Source organism: Poecilia reticulata, chromosome 5 (genome assembly GCF_904066995.2).
Source record: "Poecilia reticulata chromosome 5, P_reticulata-male-v2, whole genome shotgun sequence".
Taxonomy (NCBI): Eukaryota; Metazoa; Chordata; class Actinopteri; order Cyprinodontiformes; family Poeciliidae; genus Poecilia; species Poecilia reticulata.
This window is the reverse complement of record NC_088834.1, coordinates 1,855,385-1,879,534: the sequence shown is the minus strand read 5'-3', so window position 1 is coordinate 1,879,534 and position 24,150 is coordinate 1,855,385. Positions and strand designations below refer to the sequence as shown.

General features: G+C 40.6%; 2 protein-coding genes across 2 annotated transcripts; one reads left to right on the top strand and one right to left on the bottom strand.

Annotated features, from left to right (window-relative positions):
- Positions 1–730: 730 nt before the first annotated feature.
- LOC103464361 (protein-glutamine gamma-glutamyltransferase E-like) lies at positions 731–14,182 on the bottom strand. The gene is made up of 15 exons (XM_081606780.1): positions 9,901–14,182; positions 8,679–8,849; positions 8,261–8,515; positions 7,956–8,074; positions 7,616–7,744; positions 7,161–7,341; positions 6,365–6,500; positions 6,091–6,200; positions 5,578–5,693; positions 4,435–4,561; positions 3,555–3,724; positions 2,604–2,778; positions 1,828–1,988; positions 1,136–1,269; positions 731–1,054 (listed from the first exon to the last, which is right to left on the bottom strand). The coding sequence occupies exons 1-15, from the start codon at positions 10,571–10,573 to the stop codon at positions 907–909; spliced, it is 2,805 nt and encodes a 934-aa protein (XP_081462906.1). The 5' UTR covers positions 10,574–14,182; the 3' UTR covers positions 731–906.
- Positions 14,183–22,058, top strand: LOC103464291 (G-protein coupled receptor 37-like 1). The gene is made up of 2 exons (XM_008408282.3): positions 14,183–14,901; positions 19,943–22,058. The coding sequence occupies exons 1-2, from the start codon at positions 14,302–14,304 to the stop codon at positions 20,939–20,941; spliced, it is 1,599 nt and encodes a 532-aa protein (XP_008406504.2). The 5' UTR covers positions 14,183–14,301; the 3' UTR covers positions 20,942–22,058.
- Positions 22,059–24,150: the final 2,092 nt, after the last annotated feature.

Below are 24,150 nucleotides of genomic sequence, written 5' to 3'. Positions count from 1 at the left end.
CCACAAGTTTCCAACTTTCACGTTAGAATCAAGTTACGACATATTTGGTTCTCACATAAGTTTTTAATTTTGTTGCTCTATTTCCAAAGACATATATTCCTTTAAACTTTGGATTATAAAAGCTCAAAACTTTATGTTATTTATTTTAAAAAGTGAAGCCCGAATATAAGATAGATTAATTACACATTGAGGGAAATATTTAAATGTTTTTTAACTCCTACCAGCGACCAGTAAAAGTGTGGACTAAAAACATTTTTGAAGTCTTTGTAATTTATTTTTAAAGTTGCAGATACAGTTTTATAATATTTGTCATTTTTATTGCCAAAGTAGATTGTAACAGTCTGAAGTCGTATTTGATAAAGTCAAACTTTACAAACTTAATACACACAAAAATAAACTGAACCAAACGAAGGTGAAACTTCTGCTTGGTTCCAATTCCAAGAGACGAAAGATTAAGAGACAACTAAAATTACTGCTTAGGTGTCAACACACATTAAAGTTCTGTTTTAAAGTGTGAAACACTTTGGTAACTAATACCAAACTTCAACAGTAAAAAAAAAGCCAGATTTGTGTAAACCTTAAGCCTTAAATTATAAAAAATATCAACAAGATTAAGAATAAATTGGTCTGGAGAAAAATACCAGTGAAAGCAGGACCTGTAATAAGTTTAAAACAATAATACAACAGAAAGTCATGATTAAATTAAATTCCCAGCACCTGAGTGTCTTCTTGCTACAAGTTTTTCATTGTTCCCCTTAGAAAGTCAAGTTTTAAATTTAAAAATAAAGAAACAACCTAAAACAATTAATTCAAACAATATTCTCCGATTTCAATGATCCCACTACTTCAGAACAAGTCATAAAGCCGTTAGCAGAAACAAACGCGTCACATTTTTCTTTCTGGAGTTTAAGGTCTGACATTAACGACGCAGCTGGCCTTGATGTCTCTGAAAGCGGCGCAGTCAAAGTCGGCCAGTAGAGTCCTCTCCCCGCTCCTGTAGGGAACGACGCTTAATTCCACACTCATTTTCTTATTTGGCATCAGATCTTCAAGTCTGTGGGCGACACAAAAACACAAGAGTCAGGTTTCTCCCCTTTTCAACACCTGTCCTGCAGGTAAACACGGACAAACATACTTGACTGTTTGCTCCCAATCAATAAGTCCAGTTCCAGAGAGAGTCAGAGAGCAATCTGTCAGCGTCTCGCTGATCGGATTCATGAACGTCACCAAGACACTCAATTTCTGATTCACTCTGGCCTCATCAGACACCTGAAACAAAAACACAGAAAACGTCTTTATACAAAAGAAGGAAGTGGAGATGCAAATTAAATAAATGAGTTAAAAAAAATTACATTTTTAGGCAGATGTGGAGAGAGTAGCCAAAAATTATACTCAAGTAGGAGAAAAAAAGTATTTGGTAAACAGTCTAGTAATGAGTAACTGATCATATTATCAATCATTTAACAAATTATGGATCATAATATAAAGTTAAGTGAAAATGTTGGTATTTTAGAGATCAAACTGAAAATAATTCACATAAATAATGTTAAATCAGGAAAAGTAATCATTTAATGCAACTCTTATGAAACTTTAACAGAAAGTGCAGGTGTGTGTTTGTTAATTGGTTAATTTTGGGTTAAAACATGTTTGATTTTCATTCAGAGGGCAAAAAATCCAGAAATTTTACTCAAGTAAGAGTAGAAATACTTCATAATAAAATGACTCGAGTAAAAGTAAAAAGTTTAAATATATTACTCAAATAAATGTAGCTGGTTTTACCCAACTGTGAATTTAGTAAGAGGGGAGTTTAAAACAACAGAATCTCACAGTGATGGTGATTGGAGGGTCTTTCAGCACAACGCGGTTCGCTGCCAGGTAGGTCTCATCGTTCTGGAGGTCAGTGATCATGGCTGAAATGTTCATGGTCTGGCAGTCTACCATGTATTTACTGTAGGTGACGTACGGGATCTGGATGGGGATGGTCAGATCTGAAAGATAAAAGATCAAATTTAAAGATTTCCACAAACTTCAGGGTGTTTTCACACCTGATAGCCAGGTAAACTTGGTTTGATTAGAGACCAAAGTTGCAACATTTGTTACATTTTCAGCTGTTGGGGTTTGATTCCACACTGCGCTGTGTCCAACAATCCAAACTAATTAAAAGACGTATTCCCCTCCTCACCTGTGGGGGCGCTACACCAAGAACAACTGAAGGAAGCAACACAAAAACCTGAGCACAATTTGAAAACAAAAACAGAGTAGCATCTGACTTCAGCGACTGTAGGATTTCTCTTTCATTTTTCGTAAAACACCAGAAGCCATTTCTCCCGCTAGTGCTAAGCTAGCACATTTGTTTTGGATGTATTTACCCAGAATGCCCTGCGCTGTAGCCCACTTCCTGCTTCTGAAGCGGCCTCCGGTCAGCTACACTTTGAACCACAACGTAGTTGACTTCAATCGAACCCAGACTGAGGTTTGTCGGTGGACCAGAGTTTAATTTTTAGCCCGCATCAGAATTAGACTTCACATCCACTCCTCCCGAACGAGCCGGACTTATTACCGGACTATTTCTATTAGAGCTTCGTTACAGTGGACTAAATCACCTTTTCCAGGAAGCAGTTGTTTCTGGACGACCTCATTCTGGATGTTTCCTTTTGGTTGGCCGGTGTACGTCATGGCCTGGACGTTGATGTTGACAGACAGCATCCTGGCAGCGCTGCCTTCACTTCTCAGCATCAGGTTCTTCTTCACGTCCTGACCCTTCACTGGTGCAGACTCCTGCATTAGTTAAATTCAAAGAAAGAAGACAGACCAAGAACATGTGTGTATTGTTTATTCTGGGTTTTACTTTTTTACAGTTTGTCATTTCATCCCATTTGTTACCAATACTTTGCAATTTGTCCATTTCATTGTTTTCTGATGTTTTTCCCATTTATTTTAGTTTTGATCCACATTTTGGTCAAATGATTCTTATAAGATGTTGCTGGTCAAAACAACCTTAAGTGACATATATGGAGCTAAATTAGGGTCAGAAAGTTTGTTCAAAAGAAAAAAATTATTTGAAACAAAAAAAAAAATTAAAACTAGAAAAAAAGTTTGAAACTGAAAAATTATTTTTGAAACTGGAACAAAAAAGGTTTGAAACCGAGAAAAAGTGAAAATAAAGATTTCAAACTGAAAAACAGTGTTTTGAAACCAAAGGGAAAAAAACCTGTGAAATTGAAAAAAATTTTCAAAAATACTTTTCAGATTTAAGATGTTTTTTGTTTTTTTTCAGTTTCATATTTTTATTTTTATTTGAAACAAACTTTATGGTCCCAATTTAGCTCCATAATCTTCTGTGGGAGTCACATGACCACATTGGATAAACTCTCAGTAGAATATTGTGGAAAATAAAATAATATGTTTAGACTTTTCCTTACATCTTTGTAAAACATTTGGTAGTTTTATTAATGTATATTGCCGTAACTGCATGATGAAGCAAAGTCAGATTTAGTTGAAACTGGAACTGAAACGCTGAGCAGTAAACACGCTAACAGAGGCTAATGACATACCTCTTCAAATTTAACAATCAGCTGCGGAGTTGCATGGCCATTCTCTGCGTCTGTGGTGTCGTTTATGACCGGTGCTTCAGGTTCGACAGCTATTGGACACACTGCAATTCTTGAATCAGCGTCCAGTCTGGTCAGGGCGTATCTGAAAACGTCCCTTTCCCGCGCCGATCCTGTAATCCAGAGAGGAAACCCAATGGAGTCACATTATTCAACATTTACCAGAAAAAAAAAAAATGTTCTAGTTCATCATCTTTGATTAAAGTATATTTACTCATGTCTGCACAATTAAAATTGCAGTATAATTAGTATTTTATGCTTCTGAGTCCAAATTATTATGCTACATATATACTTCTACGCTACCACACCTTTTTCAAAATGGCTGCTCGACAAGTATGTTTGTGAGTAAGAGGATCCTCGGCAGAAATACTTTTCACAACTTGTATTAAACTTAACAGAAACTTTGAGCACAGATTAAGTAATGAAAACCTCTAAACTAATGATAAAGGCGCTTAAAATGCAAAAACAACTGGAATTCAAACATGAGGGACTTTAAAGTCAAATCCAGAGAAATAATGTGAAAGTCTATTGATGCTGGAAAAATATAAAATAACATGTTGAACAAATTTATTCACAAAAAGAAGGAAGTGAATTCTGAGAGGTAGTTTTGGCCCTGTTTTTCCATGTGAAGCAGCATTTAGTTTATATTATTCAATACTATTTTAAATATTTGTATATTATCATTCTAGCCTGTTGCTCTTGGAGGCCCCCTGGTGGTGTGGGGGTCCTACACAGACGCCTAAACGCACCTTTTGGTGAATTAAAACAACACGGCGAATAAAAAGCATTGAAAGGATTGTGTCTGGTGTGTCTGTCTGCTCACCTTCTGTGTATTTATAGGCACTCGTGATGTCCATCCGGCGGTTGGAACCAACCGCCTTGGTGGAGATGTACTGTCCAACACTCCTGGTGTCAGACTTCATCTGCACCTTGGATCCATCCCTTTTGATCTGGAATCACAGGAAAACATCAGTGTAAAACACAAGACTTCAGCAAGGCCAGCAGTTTGATGTCAGATATTATCAGTGTGTTTCTTTACATTCGTCTTGTAGAAATATAACAATAAAGTTTCATGATAGGATGAAGACTACTGTAGACACATTGCAAAGATCCTGACCCCCTTTTCCCTGCTGGAGGGCAAGAAATGTTTTTTTTTTTTTTTTTGCTATCAAGTTGTCAACATAACGCAGTAAATCTTAAATGTATGAGTAACATACAAAACAAGAAAGGATGCTGTGCTTCACAACCAATTGTAAACAGTATGACAACTAGATAAGGTTAGGAAAAAGTTTTACTAAAAAATTGGGGGAGAGAGAGAAGTAGGTCAGCTATGCTAGCTTGACTTTGAAAACCGTAACATGTAGATGTGCTGTGGAATTTGGCGTTTCAGTTCAACTATAAAACAATAAATAAAATGTGACCTACACACCAACTCTGACAGATCATCAGCTGAGCAGCTGTTTAAATTTGCTAAAGTGATAGATTAGCTAATCTGCCACATCAATCACTTATTCCAAAGATAAAAATCAAGCCTGAAAATTTACATCTGTAATGCAAAATGTCAGAGTGGATTTTTGTTGTTGTTGTTGTTTTGGTGTTGAATCCTGATACATTTGTGGTGTTGTTCTCAGCCAGTTGCCGTGGCAACAAGCAACGAGCATGTAGCAAAACCGACACAAAGTGCAAGAAAATAGAAGAATACGAGCGTTTCTGAGTAGTTCAACAGTTTGTCTGCGTTATTTTTCCCTCTGCTGTGGCGCACCGCGCTAAATTAATCAGACCCACATCTCCAGGTTTCATAATGTTGTAGTATTTTTGCCCTCCAGCCTTGTGCGCAATTTTCAGAACTAAACGATGCAACATGTCTATAAATTTAATCCAGTTGCATAAATACATGCGTCTCCTTTTCTTTTTCATGTTTATCCCTAAATGTGAGTCTGACAGTGTAAATGTTTTGCCTACTGACCAGCCAGGTAACACGGTCAGCATTGACCTCAGCGAAGACAAAAGGTACGTCATATTTCAGGTCAACGTTCCCGTTCAAGATGGCCGCTACTGGAGCTGGACCACAGCAGAACACACCTGCAAGACAAATGGCAGTTTAACATCCCGGTGTTGCACCACATTCTGTGACCGCCGGGTGTTAGGACCGTCGGAGGCTCTGGAAAAATAAAGAAAGAGCCAAACAAAGAGTAAAAAACTCACTCTGTAGTGAAATCCTAAACTCTACTGCTGAAAGTGTTTCTTTCTGACAGTGTGGTGACAGTATGTGACATTTCCATAATAGTCATAATATGAGTGGTGAAATGTTACTTTTTATTTATTTTTTTGTTTTTTTATTTATTTTTCCTCTTGCATCTAATTTTTATACATTTTAACAGCGCTTTTACTTTACTTTGAACAGAGACAGATTGAGATCAATAAATATCAAATCAATTCTGTAAATACAACTCCAAATTTGAAACCCACGGTTCGGTACCTTCACTCTTTTCCTGCGGCGTTCCGTCCAGAACCTGCCAGCCGTCGTATCGGCCGTCCTCTCCCAGATCCGGTCGTCTCATCCACCCCTCTACCCAGACGTGGAAGTTCCTTTACATACAACCCAACAGGGAAATGCATGAGTGTCTATTGTCATTGCACAAGTCAGCTAAACTAAAACTGTGAAATTAACATTTCTGGCTTTTGATTCCTGTGCTTGAAGATTAAATCTAAGGATAATGTGCATCTCAGAAGGAGAAATGAGTGTATTTTACCAGACGCTGTCATTGGACTTTTTCGGTTTGACACCAAATTCTCCATAGTAGGTGTCGATGGTCAAGTTAGCGTCGGAGTCGTGAGCGGACTCGAAGTTAGTGACAACACGGCAGGGGATTCCCAACAGGCGCATCACTGGAACCAAACACAGCACGACTTGGGTTAATTATCATATCTTTCACATCACATCTTTAGTGTAATAATTCTCCTTACAGCTTATTTTAGCCCTTTAACATCATCCTCTTTGTAAACCTAAAATAAAATCTGTTACCTGACAAATTAAACATTCATCTGTTTGCTTGATATTTAATAAAAACTCTAATGAATGTTTAGTGCTGTGTAACATACAGCTCCCCCTAGTGGTCACATTTTTATCAGCTGAATAAATAAAAATGTAGATTTGGTGAGTGAATGTTCACGAATTCAGTCGAATGAAACAGAAAAATGAGATTAAATAAAAATATCATGTGGTAAAGGCAGAAAGAAAAGGCCAAAAATGTTTCCCATGAAAACATAAAATTAAAAATAACTCATAATAGCCACCATTTTAAAAAAGTTTTTCCTCATCATGACGCTGGGAAATGAGAAACATCGTCCACCAACATCACATCCCTGCTAAATCTCCACTTCTTAATTTGAACCTGAACACCTAACCTTAAAACCAGATTTTCTCTTTTATTATAATTATTTCAAACAGGTTTTAAAAACAAAAACAAAACCAGTAGAACAAGTGAAAACATGTGCATACATACCCACAAAGTAATTAGCTTCCCACTGCTTTCTGGGTGATCTCACCTGAGCACAGGACGCCGGCGAACACCCAGCACTGCCCGTAGTTGACAGCCTTGCAGAAGGAGGCGAACCACAGCTTCAGGATGGCGTAGCTGCCGCTCCAGTGGGTCGGTGGGAAGCCATATTTAAAATCGTCTGACCAGTTTCCCCTCAGGACGCCATCGTTCATTTGTTCTTTGTTAACCTGAAGGGAACAATAAAAAATAAAGAGCTCATTTATGTTTCCAACTGAATTAGTTTAGAAGTTTTTAGTTATGTTATTATTCTAAATGAGAAAACACAGATTTTTATTTTTATTTTTTATCATAAACGCTACATTAAATTTGAAATTGTTTAGATAAATTTACGTTTAGACCTGGCAGTAATCCCACATTCGGTTAAAATCTATCTATAAACGAAAGTGAATGTTTTCTTAATTTACACAAAATGTAATATGACATATATAGAGCAGTTCCTACCATGTTGGTCATGACGCGGCTGACGTAGATGGGGTTACAGCGAGCAGAAACGTCGTCAGCCGGATCCCGCTTGTGTTTCCTGCTGAGGTCGAGTAACTTCAGGCATATCTTCACCATGTCCTCTTCAAACTGAAAGGAAAGAAAAATATTCATATCTTATGCAGCAACATTTATTAAAAATTAAAGTATTTGCAACCAAGGCAAATACTTGAGTGTATTAAACTAATATAAAATTTATTCTAGGACACATTTTTCCTTTTTTTTAAGAGAAAACAAACAGTTTGGGTGTTTTTTCAAAGTAATAGTACACCAAGCATTCCTCATGTTTAGCATCTTCTACCTGTCCAAAGTCCCAGGAAAGTCCATTAATGTGTTGATCAGAACCTGTGTAGATTATTCCATGTTGGTTCATAACGTATTCTTGTCTCTCCGCCTCGTTAGGCAGAAACACCCAGTCATCTACACAAAGAGAAAATTATATAGATGAATCAACATGAAGGATTTTGTTTAAGTGGGGTCGTGTGTGGTTGCTATGCGCAGTCAGTGTCTTATCAATGATTAAAATACGCAGAAATTGTCCACCATTTTGATAGGAGTGAGCAATCACTTTGGCTTTTGTTGATGAGTAAGCAGAAAATGTCCTACCAGAACACCAAGGGTTGAAGAGCACAAAGAGTTGTGCCAACTCCTTTTCTTCGGCTTTAAGTCCTGCAGAAAGTTTGTACTCCCCGACCGGAGCGTCAGCGGGCGGCGTTATCGTTAGAGCCAACGTTCCTGTTTCAGGAAGGCTGTTTTCCTGAAGCTCTGCTCTCCAGACTGCTTTAGCACGTGATGAACGTTTCACTTTGTCTGGAAAACCAAACGATGACATCGTCCCTTGCTCCTGAGATGGATGTTTTCCTGCGAAAAAAAACACAATTCAATTGTATTTATTAACGCTAATATGTGAGAATGTTTTCGAAACAAGTGAGCAACACCTTTGACAACTTAACAGTCAAATAAATTAAACAGAGAACAAAAAACAAAAAACATTTTAAAAAAATAATTAAAAAAAAGAACAAACCAGTCACAACTTTCATGGTGAGCTGATCAGAGTCGGGGTTGAAAGGTTGAGTCATTTTCAGGGTTATGTTGAACGGCTGGCCTCTCCTCACAATCAGCTGCTTCTCTGAGATGGAGCTGCTGTGGTGAGCCTTGTTGTTGGTCGCACTGTGCAGGTCCACTTCCTGAAAAGCTGGAGGGAAAATGGAAACGTTAAAAAAATCTAAAAATGTAATTTCACTGATAAACGAAGATCTTATCAAGTGTAAAAAAACATTAGGCAAATTTTTATGAAAGTATTTAATAAGAAATTTAGTTTCAACTTGATGCTGCAAGAAAACAATTTTCTTCACAGGATAATAGAAATGCATTTCTTTTGCAGATTACAGACAGATACAGTTAAAAAACAGAGTGTTGGGTTTGTATTGTTTAGGTGAAATATGCGTCTGAGAAAACAAAAAATACTTAGTTTCTCTTGCATCGAATGTAATTGAATGTTTTGGTGAGTTTTGACAAGAAGTGTCCTTTTCTTTCACAATTAAAATCTTAAAATCTGCGTTCAGTTATTCTTTTTTGTTAACTTTCTAATATATTTTTTAATGTGATCTGTTGAAATGTAATTGAACACCGATTCCCTTTATCTGCTAATTATGAATGGCCACAAGTCACATCAGCAGATATATATAAATAAAAAATACTCAGATAAAACTGACTTACTACTGGGCTGAGGTCGATATCAGGGCTTAAACAATTAGTCATATTAATCATGATGAATTCGTTATTTTTTTAAAAATGTTCAGAGCTATAATTAAGCCAAAACTGTACAAAAATATATATTTTCACTTACCTTTGTGTATAATCAATTCACAGTTATAAATTCACCATTTTCTAATTCTGTAAAAATAATCACCTATTGCTTTCCAATAATTTAACTCTTAATCCAAAAAAATCCAAAAATCACTAAAGGAATATTGTTATTGCATTTTAGGCAATAAAACGTTTATTTTCTTACATAAAAAAATTAATTTCATTACTTGTTTATTTGCATTTTTTTACTGTATTTTTTAATTTAAAAAAATTAAAATTAAATGTTAAAAATGAATATGCCAGTTTCACTGATATTTTAATTGATGGCTAAATTAATCAGAGTTTAAGCCTCAGTGTAAAACTTATAAAAGCTTTTCATTTAACTGCATTCAATAAAAATACAGTTTCTATAAACATTGATGTTTTTTATACTGTACCTGAATGTCGGTGATTTTTGAACCGGTTTTTGAGAAAGCTGGACCCATTAATGGTGCTGGACCCATTAATGGAGCTGGACCCATTAATGGAGCTGGACCCATTGGTGCTGGACCCATTAATGGTGCTGGACCCATTGGTGCTGGACCCATTAATGGAGCTGGACCCATTGGTGCTGGACCCATTAATGGAGCTGGACCCATTGGTGCTGGACCCATTGGTGCTGGACCCATTAATGGAGCTGGACCCATTGGTGCTGGACCCATTAATGCTGCTGGACCCATTGGTGCTGGACCCATTAATGGAGCTGGACCCATTAATGGTGCTGGACCCATTAATGCTGCTGGACCCATTGGTGCTGGACCCATTAATGGAGCTGGACCCATTAATGGAGCTGGACCCATTGGTGCTGGACCCATTAATGGTGCTGGACCCATTAATGGAGCTGGACCCATTGGTGCTGGACCCATTAATGGAGCTGGACCCATTAATGCTGCTGGACCCATTAATGCTGCTGGACCCATTGGTGCTGGACCCATTAATGGTGCTGGACCCATTAATGGAGCTGGACCCATTGGTGCTGGACCCATTAATGCTGCTGGACCCATTGGACCACTGGAAGCCGTCGGTGTCGCTGAAGCCGCCTGAGCTGCTGAAGTCGTTGGAGTTGAACATCGTTGTCTCCCTGCTCAGCTTTTCCTCTTGAGACGATGAAACGGTTGAAGGCTTTCAGTCTGGAACTGAACTGGGAGCCGACTCTCCACTTTCCGCTTTTAAAGGCCATCGTCACACCCAACATTTACCGAATGGGAGGAATCCATGCTGGGAACAAAATTTTAAATTCCAAAGAAAGTGCAGCAGGTGTCATGAGTAACAGATTTTGCAAATGATGAAGTTTTCTGTAAGGGTGTGACTCAAAGTTGCAAAACATTTTCAAGATACATTTTGTAATTTTACTACATAGTTTTCAAATTAGAATTTTATTTAATTTTAAGCTTAAAAGTAATTCATGTTTTGGTAATTTTTAAAACAATATTTTTCAGATTTTTTAAATGTGACAAAAGAGCAACTTATAGAAAACCATTAAATTAAGGATTCACATTTATCTAAGACTGTAATTTAATAATAAAAATATATACTTTTATAGTTTTTCAAACTTTATCTTGATTTAAGGAACGTGACAGAAAAAAAAACAAAGAAGTGAGGTAGAAAACCTCTTTATTGGTCAAAAATACCTTACAGTTTATGTCGAATTGATAATTGTATCAATTTAAACATTTTGGAACAAAATGGAGCGACTGGATCAACTGGACATGATATTTGTTGGATTTAATGGAAAACAAGAAGAAACAAAAAAACACCATGACGTAAAATATGTTTTTAACTGTAGTTCTCTGCTGACATTTGTTTTCCTTCAGTAAAGGAATTTATAGAAACAACAAATGTTTTGTTTCCACTGAAGGTGATCAGTGTGTCACCTGTGCATCAGAATGTCATCAGTGGTTTAATGGGCTCCAGTGAAATGGTCTCACCCTGGGTGGAAAAGCTCCAGGGCTAAAAGCCTGACTTACAACACAACCAAGGCGTTTAGGCAACTCTACAGGCAAGTGTGGCAACAAATCTGACCTTAACTGTTTGATCTGTATCTCTAGACCGAATATTGCTCTTTTTTATGTCTTGTTTTTGAATTAATCAGAACCAACTTCATATATAAGGACAAACGTAGTGCACTACCAAAGCCATGGTAAAATCACAGTTTTCCTTAGATTTTGTTTCCACTGCTGCAGTAATGAGGTCATGGATGACTGGCAAATTGTTTATTGGTCTCAAAGCCAGATGATTCGCATTTAGACAAGAGAAGCAGAAAGTCGGGAATCAGGTTTCATTTTCTTGGTTTTTAAGAGCTTTTAACTCTGTCCAGTCCCGTAAAGGGGACCCATATGAAAAAAACACGTTATGCACATTTTTGTTCTTCCATTTGTGTCTCAACTGCTTCTAAGAACCAAATGTCAATTAAATGAGGCTTTTCAAAAATCTTGGGACTATAACGTCACAAATGAGCAGGCACTGCCCCTCAACTCGTTACCTAGCAACCCCAGCAAAGACCAGCCAGTTACCTAGCAACCCCAGCAAAGTCCAGCATGTTTGGTCAGCTGGTTTTAACGCTGTAAGTCGTTACCTAGCAACCCCAGCAAAGACCAGCCCGTTACCTAGCAACCCCAGCAAAGTCCAGCATGTTTGGTCAGCTGGTTTTAACGCTGTAAGTCGTTACCTAGCAACCCCAGCAAAGACCAGCCCGTTACCTAACAAACCCCAGCAAAGTCCAGCATGTTTGGTCAGCTGGTTTTAACGCTGTAAGTCGTTACCTAGCAAAGACCAGCCCGTTACCTAGCAACCCCAGCAAAGTCCAGCATGTTTGGTCAGCTGGTTTTAACGCTGTTAAGTGCTGCTGGAAAAGACAAGTGTTTTGTTGCTCATGTGCCGTCCAGAAACCACTTGCTGAATTCTTTTGGTTGTGCAGGAAGCTGCACTTCTGCTTTTCAAAGATGCATGATTGTACAATTGTGCATCTATTTGCAGCCATTTTCACATGAAAGTGTAAACGTTGAGTTTGGGGGGTTGTGGCGATAATCTCAAATTATGTGCTTTTTTTGGTGAACTTTAATAGAGAAAGCTTTTACCATTTTGTAGATGCATATATGTCTGTATTGTTTTACCACGGTATATGTATTTACATGCATATCTAAATGACAAATGAACCAAAGCAATCGCTTGGTTTAAGTCAATAATTCCTTAACATTTATATATAAAATACATTTCTAGTTCAGATTATTTCACCAATAACGTGGGGAAAATGTCTTGTTTGTTGAATAATGTTAGAATATCGGTTAACTGTGATCATTATGGTCATTGTTCTGTTCTGAAAATCACAATTAGATATTTTCTGTATATTACAAAAACAATCAATTAATCTTACATAATACACTCCAAGCATTTGTTTAAAATTGTTGCCAATTTAGAAACCTGGAGAAAAAGAAAATGTTTATTAGAAAAACAACCCAATGTCAGCGTTGTGGAAAAATTTTAAATATCAAAAATGACAATTTTTATGCTTTTAAAATAATGGTTTAATTGTTTAGATTATAGAGAAATAATTTTAAAGATGCATTTTTATAAACATCATATTCTTTTTATAGGGTTTTCTATACTTTACCTAATCTTTCCGCCTTTAATCAATTACAGAAACGTTTGTACTTTGTGTGATTTCAGTCTGCAGTTCGTCTCAGTGACATGTTCAACTTGTCACACAGGGTTGCAACATCCATCCGTTGCAGTGGAAACTCTCAGAATCCCATCAAACAGATTAACTGATTTTAAGAAATTAGGTATTGATTTATGGACAGTTACAAAAAAAGTTTGGCGTTTAAAGACAATTTTACACTGAAATCTGAAATAACGTTTTTCAGGAGGACGATTCTCATGACACTTAATAACTTAGATTATTATATCATTCAGTACAACAGATTTCATCTCAAGGTTTTAATACAAAAAAGGCTGCTGGCATCTAATCCCTGGAAGATGCAGAAAGATGAATCTACATAAATTTGTAAAGAAAATGAAATATCAACGATATAGATATATAGATATAGATAATATCAACGATTATATAGAAATGATAAGTTGAAGTTCTGTCTCAGTTTTTGCTCCTGAAAACATGCATTAACAAAATATATGAACACAGACACGCATGCGTGGTGAAGCAGCTGGTGGAGAGGAGGCCGCTCTTTCGGTGGTGGAATAGCGCCCCCTTAAGGTGAAACAGTAAACAAATTATACACTGAAAAAATTATTCTGTGGTGAAGTAAATCTGACATAAATGAATCTGTGACATCGACAATAAAAATTCAAGCTAGCATCTTTACACAAATTTAGCATTGATTAAATGTTCCTCTAAGCATCCACGTGTCCTGCAGGAAATTAAATACCTTTTATGATTTCATTAGTATTTTTATTTATATTGCTCTAAACCTGAAATGAATCCATCTTTGTCTCTGGAATGAGTGGACCTCATATTGGCATCATTTATTCAGAAAAACCTGATTTTAATAAATAACACGTCTATTTAAAAGTAATCACTAATTTTTAGTATTTACATTTCCATTTTGTTCCCTCGCATTCCTCTGTAATTCTGAAATTGTTTTAAATTTAAATGCCTTTAATTTGAAATGTCTGACCGGATCCTCTGTGCTGTTTCTGTAAACTTGGATGCTGAACTTGTTTGGACTCTGAAACTTCTCCATCAGGACCACAGGGAGGTTGGACCGTCTCCCGCACAGCTTCATGGACATTTGTCTCCTGCTTCAGTCTCAGCAGATGCAGGACAGCAGCGGCTCAGCGGAACCATGAGGCTTCTCAGCTGCTTTTTTCTGCTCTTTCTGCGCAGCGCGGACCTCCGTCATGTCCTCACAGATGTCGACTTCCAGGCGGAGGATGCTGCGGGTTTGGCTGCGGGGCCAGAGGAGAGGACCGGGCCGAACCGGACGGAAACTTTCAGCCTGAAGCGGGTCACTCGAGGAGCCAAAGATGGAAGTTTCAGGAAAAGAGACCCCGTTTCCCAGAACAGTCCTCCCCGCAGACACGACGACCCGAGCGGCTTCTTCACCACGCCGCGGACGCACCGCCACTCCTCCGCCCCGCGGGCCAACTCCTCCGCGGGCCTCCTGAATCCGCTGCTCCCGGTCACGGACGCCTCCTACTGGGCGTACGCGGTGCTGCTGCTCGCGCTCGTGCTGTTCGCGGCGGGTCTCGTGGGGAACCTCGCGCTCATGTGCATCGTGTGGCACAGCTTCTACCTGAAGAGCGCGTGGAACTGCATCCTCGCGGGACTGGCCTTCTGGGACTTCCTCGTGCTCTTCTTCTGCCTTCCCGTGGTCATCTTCCACGAGCTCACCTTGAAGCGGTTGCTAGGAGACCTGTCCTGTCGGCTCGTGCCCTACCTGGAGGTGAGAGAGTGGAAATGCGCGCGAGATGCGCGGGTGTTCCGCAGGTTGACTCCTGATTAAAGCTGAAAAAGTCAGTTTGATTCAGTAATAATACAACTCCACCTTTAATTTTATTTAGTTTAGAAATAAAATCCCAACCTGCAGCAAATATTTTTTATGTAACAAAATAATCGAAAAATGACGTCAAAATTCCGGCCATTTAAATAAAACCAACTATGAAGAAAGAAAAATGTGCAAAGATGTTATTAGTTGGTTAATACAAAACACACGTAGGTCACATGACCGCTGATTTCCTCACTTTAAGTGATCAGATTATCCAAAGCACCAATTCTCGTTCAGTATGTGTCTGTCTGTCTCTAAAGCATGTTTGGTTAAAAGATGTTCAGTGAAGTTACTCACAAGGAGTAAAATATTCTGAAATGTTAGATAAATTAAACAATACCGTAGTAAAACTACTCCTTTTTCCATTTTTTCCACGAAAAAGTTACTCAGTTTGCAACTCGATTGATTTCAGTTTGTGTTTTCTTCACTTAGCTGGTTTTCGTTGTTGTAGCACTTAGTTTGACTAAAACATGTCAACAATTTCCACACAGTTAATTAAAAAATACACCACTTTCGTTTTGTGTAGCAAACATTTATTACCAATAAAACACAACATCACAGATAATTGCTAACATATTGTAGCGTAGCACCTTACAGCTACAGAAAGAAACAGTGTCCCGGGAAAATCCACCATTTTTGAGGTTACATGTTTGAAACTCCAACCTTCATGAAGACTACCTCTCTCCGTTATGGTTACTCTGATGGTTTAACACAAACTAACACATAATGAACATAAACTAGAGTAAGAACAACAGAATAAAAATGCTAAACAATTCACTGATTAACAATGAACATAAATCCTACCTGTAATTCCTCACTGAAGCCACATGACAAACAGCCAAACACAGCAGAATAATGCAAATATATGAACTCTGGTTTCAGTTATCGCATTAATCAACATTTTCTATCTTCTTCAATGTTAAACAACGTTCACTAAAAGGAAATCTATTAATACCACAGGTACTTATGACATAAAGATATGGCAGGTGACTTTCGATTGAAAGAGCGAACAACAAATACTCAGTTATTTTTTCTGACTCAGGTGTGTGAATTTGTTTGGGATCATTTGGGGCAAAACTAATTTTTTCTAACCCACGGATAAGAAGTCATAGACGACGGACGGATTGTCTTATGTTTTATTACATTATTGGCTGATGCTGTTGCTTTTTAAAGGATTTTACTGTAATTATCTAATGTTAATGGAAGATTCAGAGTTCATCTCCTGATCTCCAGCCGGTGAACACGTTCAGTTCAGACCCAGTTCTCCATCTGAGCTGTTTTTACTCCTCATGCTGGAGCGACTGTGAAGCAAACTGATGAATGGCCCTTTGTCCCTGGCTCCAGACGGCTTCCCTCTGAACAGAACGGGCTGTTGTGACCCGTTTGGCCTCTTTGGTTCTGTTTGTGAAGCATGAAGCAGCTCTTGTTTGCCGGATCTCAGAAACAAACAGTTTGCTGAGCTGAGCTGCCAGAAGATCCACAGCTGGGTCTGAGTGAAGACAGAGACACAGGTTCTGACGTCTTCAAGCTAAAATGAAAATATTTAAAGTTTGTGAACCGGATTAGTGGGTCAGGAAGAACCAGAACCTCAGCTGTGAAGCGACCGTTTACTTCCATGTTTTAGTGGTTTTGGAGCAGAATCACAGATTTAAACACAACTGTTGGTTTCAAGAGTGTTTCCACTTTAGTCGCATGTCACCTGATGTCTCGACCGTGCAGCTGGAGAGAATCTGAGGTCTCAATGGGGCAACCAGGCCTTGGAGGGAGAAGAAAAGTCTCAGTCAGAAAAGTCAGGGAGACTTTCTGTGTCTGACACAAATTAGGTCTCAGCTGTCTCTTCACCACGACCGATTGATACACCACCCGCTTCACTGCACCGACCCATCTGTCCATCTCCCAGTCCAGTTCTCCCTCAGCTTGGAGCTAGAGATACTTAAGCTTCTCCACTTGGTGCAGAACCTCCTCCCAGACCTCTACCCTTTCTGGCTAAGGCCATAGTCTCACATTTGGAAGCACCGATTCTCCTCCCAGTTGCTTCACACTCAACTGCCTGTGAATCACTCCAGCAAAAGCTGTCGATCACAACCTGATGAAGCCGATAGGACCGTATCAACTGTAAAAAAAAGAAGCGTGTCCAACCCTTTGGGAGGAGACAGGCTCCAGAGTCATGTGTTGACGCAGTGGCGCAACTACACATTATTCAGGTGGATGCGAAAACAAAGATCGGCGCCCCCCTCCCCACGAGGGAAGGAGCGTCAGGGTGAAGGAGCGACGCTACGCTCACTCACTCCCTCCCCACCCCCAGGGCGACGATACGTGAAGGGTAGAACTCGCTACATGTACCTTGTTATTAGGGCTGAAACGATTCCTCGAGTGATTCGAGTACCTCGATTATTAAAATTCCTCGAGGAAAATTGACCTGCCTCGAAGCTTCGTTAATTTATGTTTTATCATTTAGCGCACCGTGTTTCAGCCGGAACATTATTTGCGTTGCGCGGAGCTCTGACTTCCGCCTCTGAGTTGTTGACGGAAGCTACGTGTTAGCGGCATAACGTCCAATCTTCAAGTTCGGCCCGCGGGGATTTTACTGATTGGTGATAATTCCGGGTTTTCATCGTTTTTGTGGGACCAATAAACATCCTTAAAATGATGTCGGGAGTTCGGCAGCCTTTCTGCTCCGGAGCTGCTGGTTGAACGGCGGGAAGAAGCTGAGGAGGATTTCTACAGGTGAGCGGAGAGACTGAACACGGCGGGCGGCTGAGGGTTGATGCTTACAGGGTAAGAGCAGCTTTACGGACGAACCGCACAATAAACTTATATCATCCCGGTCTGAACAAACGGGAGGCGGAACATGGCTGGTAGATGAGTTTCTGAACGGAGGAGCCGTAAATATCCCGTGTTGCTCCCCCGGTCTACAAAACAGTAACTAGTAGGGAAGCTCAAATGTGGAAAAATAGACTGATGTTGATATCCGATAGTAACACTGGTGTTATGGAAGATTTACCAATATTTTATTTCATAATTGTTTTTATCCGATTACTCGATTAATCGTAAGAAAAATCTATAGATTACTCGATTACTAAATAATCGTTTACAACAGCCCTACTCGTTATGTGCGCGAGGTGAAGGAGCGTAAGGCGCGCTGAAGTGTAGCGGAGAACATCATTGGCGTGCCGCCCCCTCCAGACGGGGTTTTGGCGCCCCCTCTGGTGCTGCGCCCCTATGCGTTGCATGCGCTGCATACCCACTTTTTGCGCCACTGTGTCGACGTGAGTCAAACTATTTCTAGCTGGAATCTCTCAAACTCACACACCAATTCGGGATCCTTCCCCACCAGAGAGGTGACGTTCCACATCCCAAGAACCAGGATCAGACTGCCATAGTCCCAACTTTGGCCATCACCCACCCACATTAGGCCCAAACACTTTGGCTCCTCCTCTATGAAGTTTGTGGAATCAGGCAGCGGTTAGACTTCAGGTAAGAGGGTCCAGATGCTCCCATGTTTCAAGGCTTGGAGACTGAGGATAACCATCTGAGGGTGATCAGTCCTTGGCTCCTGTCCTCTCGTCCTTCCATTTGCTGGATCCAGGCAACAACATCAACTTTATGGAGTTTTCTGTTAAATAAGTCAATGGGAACTGAATCATTTGCCTTTTAGAGTTTTATTAAATCCTGTTCTAACAAGGAGAGCGCTGGAATATCAGCAGTATTTTTCAGAGCTCTGGGTTATCACATCCAAAATGTATATTCTCCTTAGAAACCTGCTGCCCTGTTTCCCTCTCCCACCTCTTATCATGACCTTCACATACCGAGAGTCATGTGAAGGTCATGACCTTCACATGTGAACAGGAAGTGAACAGGAAGTGGTGTAAGTAGGAGAGTTGCTCCTAGTTACTCCACTTTATTGATATCTAACAGATCCCTGTTACATTTTACTTAGTGATTAAATATTAAGTGCAATAAGGAAAAAATACAAAGCCAAAAGTTAAATTGTCCATTACCATCAACCAGCTGGTTGAGTTTATTTTAGTTTCCCGTCTCTGCAGCGCTCCATTCGGCCCCCAGGTCCCTGAACTGGAGCTTCTCCTCATTTGTAGGAGCATGTCGTCTGCAGCGGGTCGTAACGAGGTCGGCCCTCCAGCCTCATCAAGGCTCTGCGTCTTCACCTCTTTTCATGCAAACAAGGGAATCTGTTTCCTGCTAATTAATGACCGTTTTCTTTAATTGCTCTTTTTGCTGAGGAGCGTTTAAGCGGGTCAGGCTGCCAGCTGCCCCCATCTGCTGTTAGTTCAGTCTTTCTCATGCTAATTACATCTCAGCAGTAATTACCCTCAGCTGGGTCTTAACTGTTTCATCTCACTACGCTCTCTGAGGGAGGAGGAATCTGTTTCTGTTGGTCAAAATCTTCATCCTTCTGTTCAGACGAGCCTCCATGAACTGTCAGCCTGCAGGGCAGAAGGTGATGCTCCCTCTGCTCTGGAAGGTGCTTCTCTAGCTGGAGTTGTTGCTGGTCTTGATATGCACATAAATTATTTAATGTTAGGAATAACACTGAGATTGTTTATCTGTTCAGTTGATGCAAAAATGAAGGATTGTATGTATTTTTCCAGGTACATAGTTCCTTTTTATAGCATAATCAAGAAACTGTTATCTTCAGTTAGAAAAATGCTAAATATATCAGATATGTCTTAAAGTAAAATCTCGAAGGCGGGGCTAAGTCCAACCAGGCGTTGTGCACAGCTGAATGGTTGCCATGGAGATTGAAAGAATCAATCCAGAATTGATAAATGTTTGACAAGGGAATAACATTATAACATGATGATTTTACATTAAACTGCCCCTTTAAGGGGATTTTGGAGATAAACTTTAATGAACATGAGCAGCTGAGAGGGAATCGGATCTTCAGTTGTTCTGTTCTGAAAACTGTCTCCTCTGTCAGGTGACCTCTCTGGGCGTGGCGACCTTCAGCCTCTGCGCTCTGAGCATCGATCGTTTCCACGCCGCCACCTCGCCCTCCCCCCACCAGACGCCGAAGGTGGAGCCGTGCCGCTCCATCCTGTCCAAGGTGGGTGTGATCTGGGTTGGCTCCATGGTGCTGGGGGCTCCAGAGCTGCTGCTGTGGCAGCTCGTCCAGCAGACCGTCAGCCTGCCGGCGCTGACCTCTGACCTGCCGCAGCACCAGCCGGCGGCCTCCCTCCTGGCCTCTCTAAGGGCGGACAGGGTGAAGGTGGACGCCTGCGTCCGCGAGCCGTGGGCGGAGCTCCCGGAGAGCGTCTACGCGCTGGTTCTGACCTACCACCAGGCCCGCATGTGGTGGATCTTCGGCTGCTACCTGTGCCTGCCGCTGCTCTTCACTCTGGCCTGCGACCTGGTGACCAGGCGGGTTCTGGCCCAGCGGGAGCCGCAGAAACCCGGCGCTGAGAAGGTGACCAGCAGGTGCTCTTCCTCCTCTTCCTCCTCCTCTTCCTCCTCGGGGAAGAAGAAGCAGCAGGTGAGGGAGCAGAGGCTGCGTACCGCCGTGATGGCGCTCACTGCCCTGTATGTCACCTGTAACCTGCCTCACAGCGTGTGCAGCATCACCCTGGCCTACGTGTCCGCCCCGGTTCTGGTTCTGCCGGCGCTGGCTCTGGTCGAACAGTTCCTGCTGTTCGTTCGCTGCTCGGCGACGCCGGTTCTGCTGCTGTGCCTCTGCCGCTCTCTGGGCCAGGCCTTCATGGACTGCTGCTGCTGCTGCTGCGAAGAGTGCCTCCCTGACTCCTCCTCTTCCTCATCCTCGGCCTCCACCGCCCCCACCTCCACCCTCTCCTCACCCTCCTCACCCTCGCCTTCCTCCATCGCCCCCTCTGGGAAAGAGGAGGCGATGAAGAGCGTGGTGGCAGAAAAGGCCGTCTGTGAGGCAGTGAAAGACTCTGCAGCCGCCATCGGGACGCCCTGCTGAGCCCCGAACACAAAACGACCATTTAAAGGGATAGTTTGTGTTTTCCACATCCAGGTTGTGTGGAGTAGTTATGAATAATCAGCGTCTTACATGCAGAATTCATTCCACATGACTAAACGTAGCTGTGTTTCCATTACAGCTGAGTGCACATCTTTGTCTGTATTCTGGGGTTCGGATGTGATGCGTTCACTGACTCAGACTTCAGTCTGTTTTCATCACTTCATTATTATCATTTTCAGACATTGTTTGCATCCAGATTTAAAGTCTGATTTCTTCTGCTGCAGAATTATGACACATGTTGGATAAAATGCGACATGACCGTTTGGACTGCAGAACCTTTGAAAACTACTGGATAAGATTCAGGTCCACATATGAAGCTCCGATTTTATTTATTGGAGGGTGAAAAGATCAGAATCAGTGAAAACTTTGGATATGGGCAAAAACAAATTGTCATTGGGTTTCGCTCACCCAATGCAGCCATGGTGACTGAGCCTCAAACTGTTAACCACTGCAGGGAAGATACTGGCTGCTTGGAACTGCTCCACACAACCCTTTTTAATATCTTTTTAATTATCCTTTTTGAGATTATGAATTCTTGGGTTTTATTTTAACATTTTCAAACAGTAAAAGTCTGATATGTAATAATAGAGCTGAGATACTTTGAGAAGACGTTTCCTCGTTTTTCCCCCCATTTGTTTCTTTGATGCAGAAGAATAAAAGGTAATAAAACTTTTCTCTGGTTACTTTTTATTTGTTCTGGAACTGCAGACAAAATAAAACCCAAGAAATAATTTTATGTAATAATATTTTCAGGAGGTTCTGTAGAGCAGACAATTATGTTACTTTTGTTAGAAAATTACAGATTTTAGAGGAATTTCTTTGTAAATGTTTGTAGATAAATATTCTGTTTTCCAGTTTCATATTTTCTTTTTTTTACTAATATTTGTTCAGGATTTCTGTCCGTCCTGTTCTCGGTACTGTAAGACATGGAAACTAGTTATACTTTTCTAAAATGAGGCTAAATTCAGCCGTTCTGAATTATGACTGTTTATTTTACAGCATGTTTTTTGCTGGCCATTTTTTTACATTTCAATAAAATGTGATTTTTCTTCTTGAATGTTAACATTTGTTATTTCTCTGCCAACACAGACATGAAAAACCGTCTTATTTGACATGTTCTTCACATTTTGCTATTTTTTTTCTAAGGACTGGTTGAATATTTTCTCCACAATCACAGATTCAGGGAACTTCAATTTTAATATGTTTCTCTGTGAATTCAATAAAAAGAATGAAAATAAAGATAAAATTTGAATTTGAATTAATTAATTTAACCTTTCTTCCTGCTCTGTTTCTATATAGAGACTAAAATGTAATCCCTGTTATCTTAAACTCTTTTTGGGGTGATTTCAGAATGAAAGCTCATGTTTTTCCTATTTCCCTGTGACGGTTCCAGAACGTCGGGTTGCCGTTTGGTTGCGTTTTGTCTGGAAGGCGCGGATGACTGAAAGGAGTGCTGAGCAGCTGCACGCCCACCGTGGCACCGACCCGCCATGCTGGACCGTGACGCTCCTTTTTGTTGTTGTTGGATTACTGAAGGTCACGGCTTCACAATGAGCTCCTGCAGACTGAATGAACACAGACGCTCTGTGACCGGTTGCTCTGGAGAAAACGCAGGAATTCCTCCCTCAGCCGACGGGTTTCCAGAACCTTCTTCAGATTTTCTTTTATTCCGGGTTCAAACTAAACATAAGAAACTCCCTGGCTGCCAGATCCACAGACTGGGATTGGTCAGATGTATTCAGAGATCTGATTGGCTGGTTGCTTTTTCACAAAGTTTCCTCTGCAGCAGAAACCATGAAGCTGAACTTTGGTTTGATTTTTACTCATAAATTAGTGAAAAAAAACAATAGTTTTTCCTAAAATCATCAGTTTGAAGATTTTATTTCTGTTTTCAGGAAAGTTTGACTGAGATCCAGCCTCTTCCTGAGAAATCTCTGTTTACACTTAATTTACGCCGAGATCCATTTCATTTTTATCATAATTTTGATTACAGAAATAAGTTCGACCATCTGCGGTTGTCCACATCCAGAAAAGGTCAAATCTGACAAACTGAAATGATTCATGTAGGATTTTTCTCCGCTGGTTGGACTCCATCAAAAAGACAAAAATTAAAGCTGCAAACATCCAGGATTCACATCCTACGTGCAGCTCTGGACCAAACCGTCATCTAGAGCCATAACTAGAAGTTATGCAACTCTAGTTATTTATGGAAGAAGTTCGATAAAGCTCTGAAGACGTTTCATGGATAAAACTGGAAGGAGGGGACAAACAAACCCAGCCTGACTCTTCGTGTGTTCTCCCTGTACGTTCCTGCGTTCTCTCTGGGTACTCCAGCTTCCTCCCACAGTCCAGAACTGTGACTGTTGGGCAGATTGGTCTTTGAAATGTGTGCAGGGTTGATTGTGTCTCTGTGTTGTCCTGTGATGGATGGATCTCAGAAAAAGCCAGGTAATAGAGACAGAATGAGCTCTGCTCTGAGATTAATCCTAAAGCAGAAGCTCCAACTCCAGCAGCTGATTTATGGCCTTAATATTCGCATGAATATTATTTCTGTGATTTGAATAATGAAGCTGAAACACCTGGAGGCCGTCGTCCGTCTGAGTTTCAGTTCATGAGCCGCTGCTGCGTCTCGTTTCCTTTGAGCTGAAATATTTGTCCTCCCACGTCGTTGTGCCTTGGCAAAGAGGAGGAGGAGGGGAGGCCTCAATAAGGAGCGCTTTGTTCAGGCCCCCTCCTCCTGCAGCTCAGAGAGAGACGGCTGAATAACGCTGCATATCAATCCCCATCCACTGAGGGAGTTGCTAAGCTACAACACCCGCCGCCTCCCACCAGCTGCCCCCCGTCACTGAGCAGAAAGAGGCCGACATGTAGAGGAGGATGAACGGCCGGATAAGCTCAAAGCCAAACTGCTCAGTTTCCTCAGAAACCAGTTCAGCCAGAGGCAGGAATATCCCTAAAACCAACACTGTCCCCAGTTTGAACCAGACTGAGCTTTTAATCCTGCAGAGGTCATGTGGTCAAATGTTTTCTGCAACAAACTGAAACTGACTCAATAATTCTGAAAAAAAAATTTATTTTCCATGATAGGTACATAAAATCCAGAAGGTTTTGTGCTGACAGGAAGAACAGCTGATAGGTTCATCCATCCA

What these genes read in the sequence shown, in the direction of transcription:
- LOC103464361 (XM_081606780.1), bottom strand. Translation starts at nt 10,573, where the DNA reads ATGTTCAACTCCAACGACTTCAGCAGCTCAGGCGGCTTCAGCGACACC. An exon ending in CAAAAATCACCGACATTCAG is followed by an intron (nt 8,850 to 9,900) that starts GTACAGTATAAA and finishes TTTTCCCTCCAG; the next exon opens with CTTTTCAGGAAGTGGACCTG. An exon ending in CGCCGGCGTCCTGTGCTCAG is followed by an intron (nt 6,501 to 7,160) that starts GTGAGATCACCC and finishes GTTTGGTTCCAG; the next exon opens with TGATGCGCCTGTTGGGAATC.
- LOC103464291 (XM_008408282.3), top strand. Translation starts at nt 14,302, where the DNA reads ATGAGGCTTCTCAGCTGCTTTTTTCTGCTCTTTCTGCGCAGCGCGGAC. An exon ending in GGCTCGTGCCCTACCTGGAG is followed by an intron (nt 14,902 to 19,942) that starts GTGAGAGAGTGG and finishes CTCCTCTGTCAG; the next exon opens with GTGACCTCTCTGGGCGTGGC.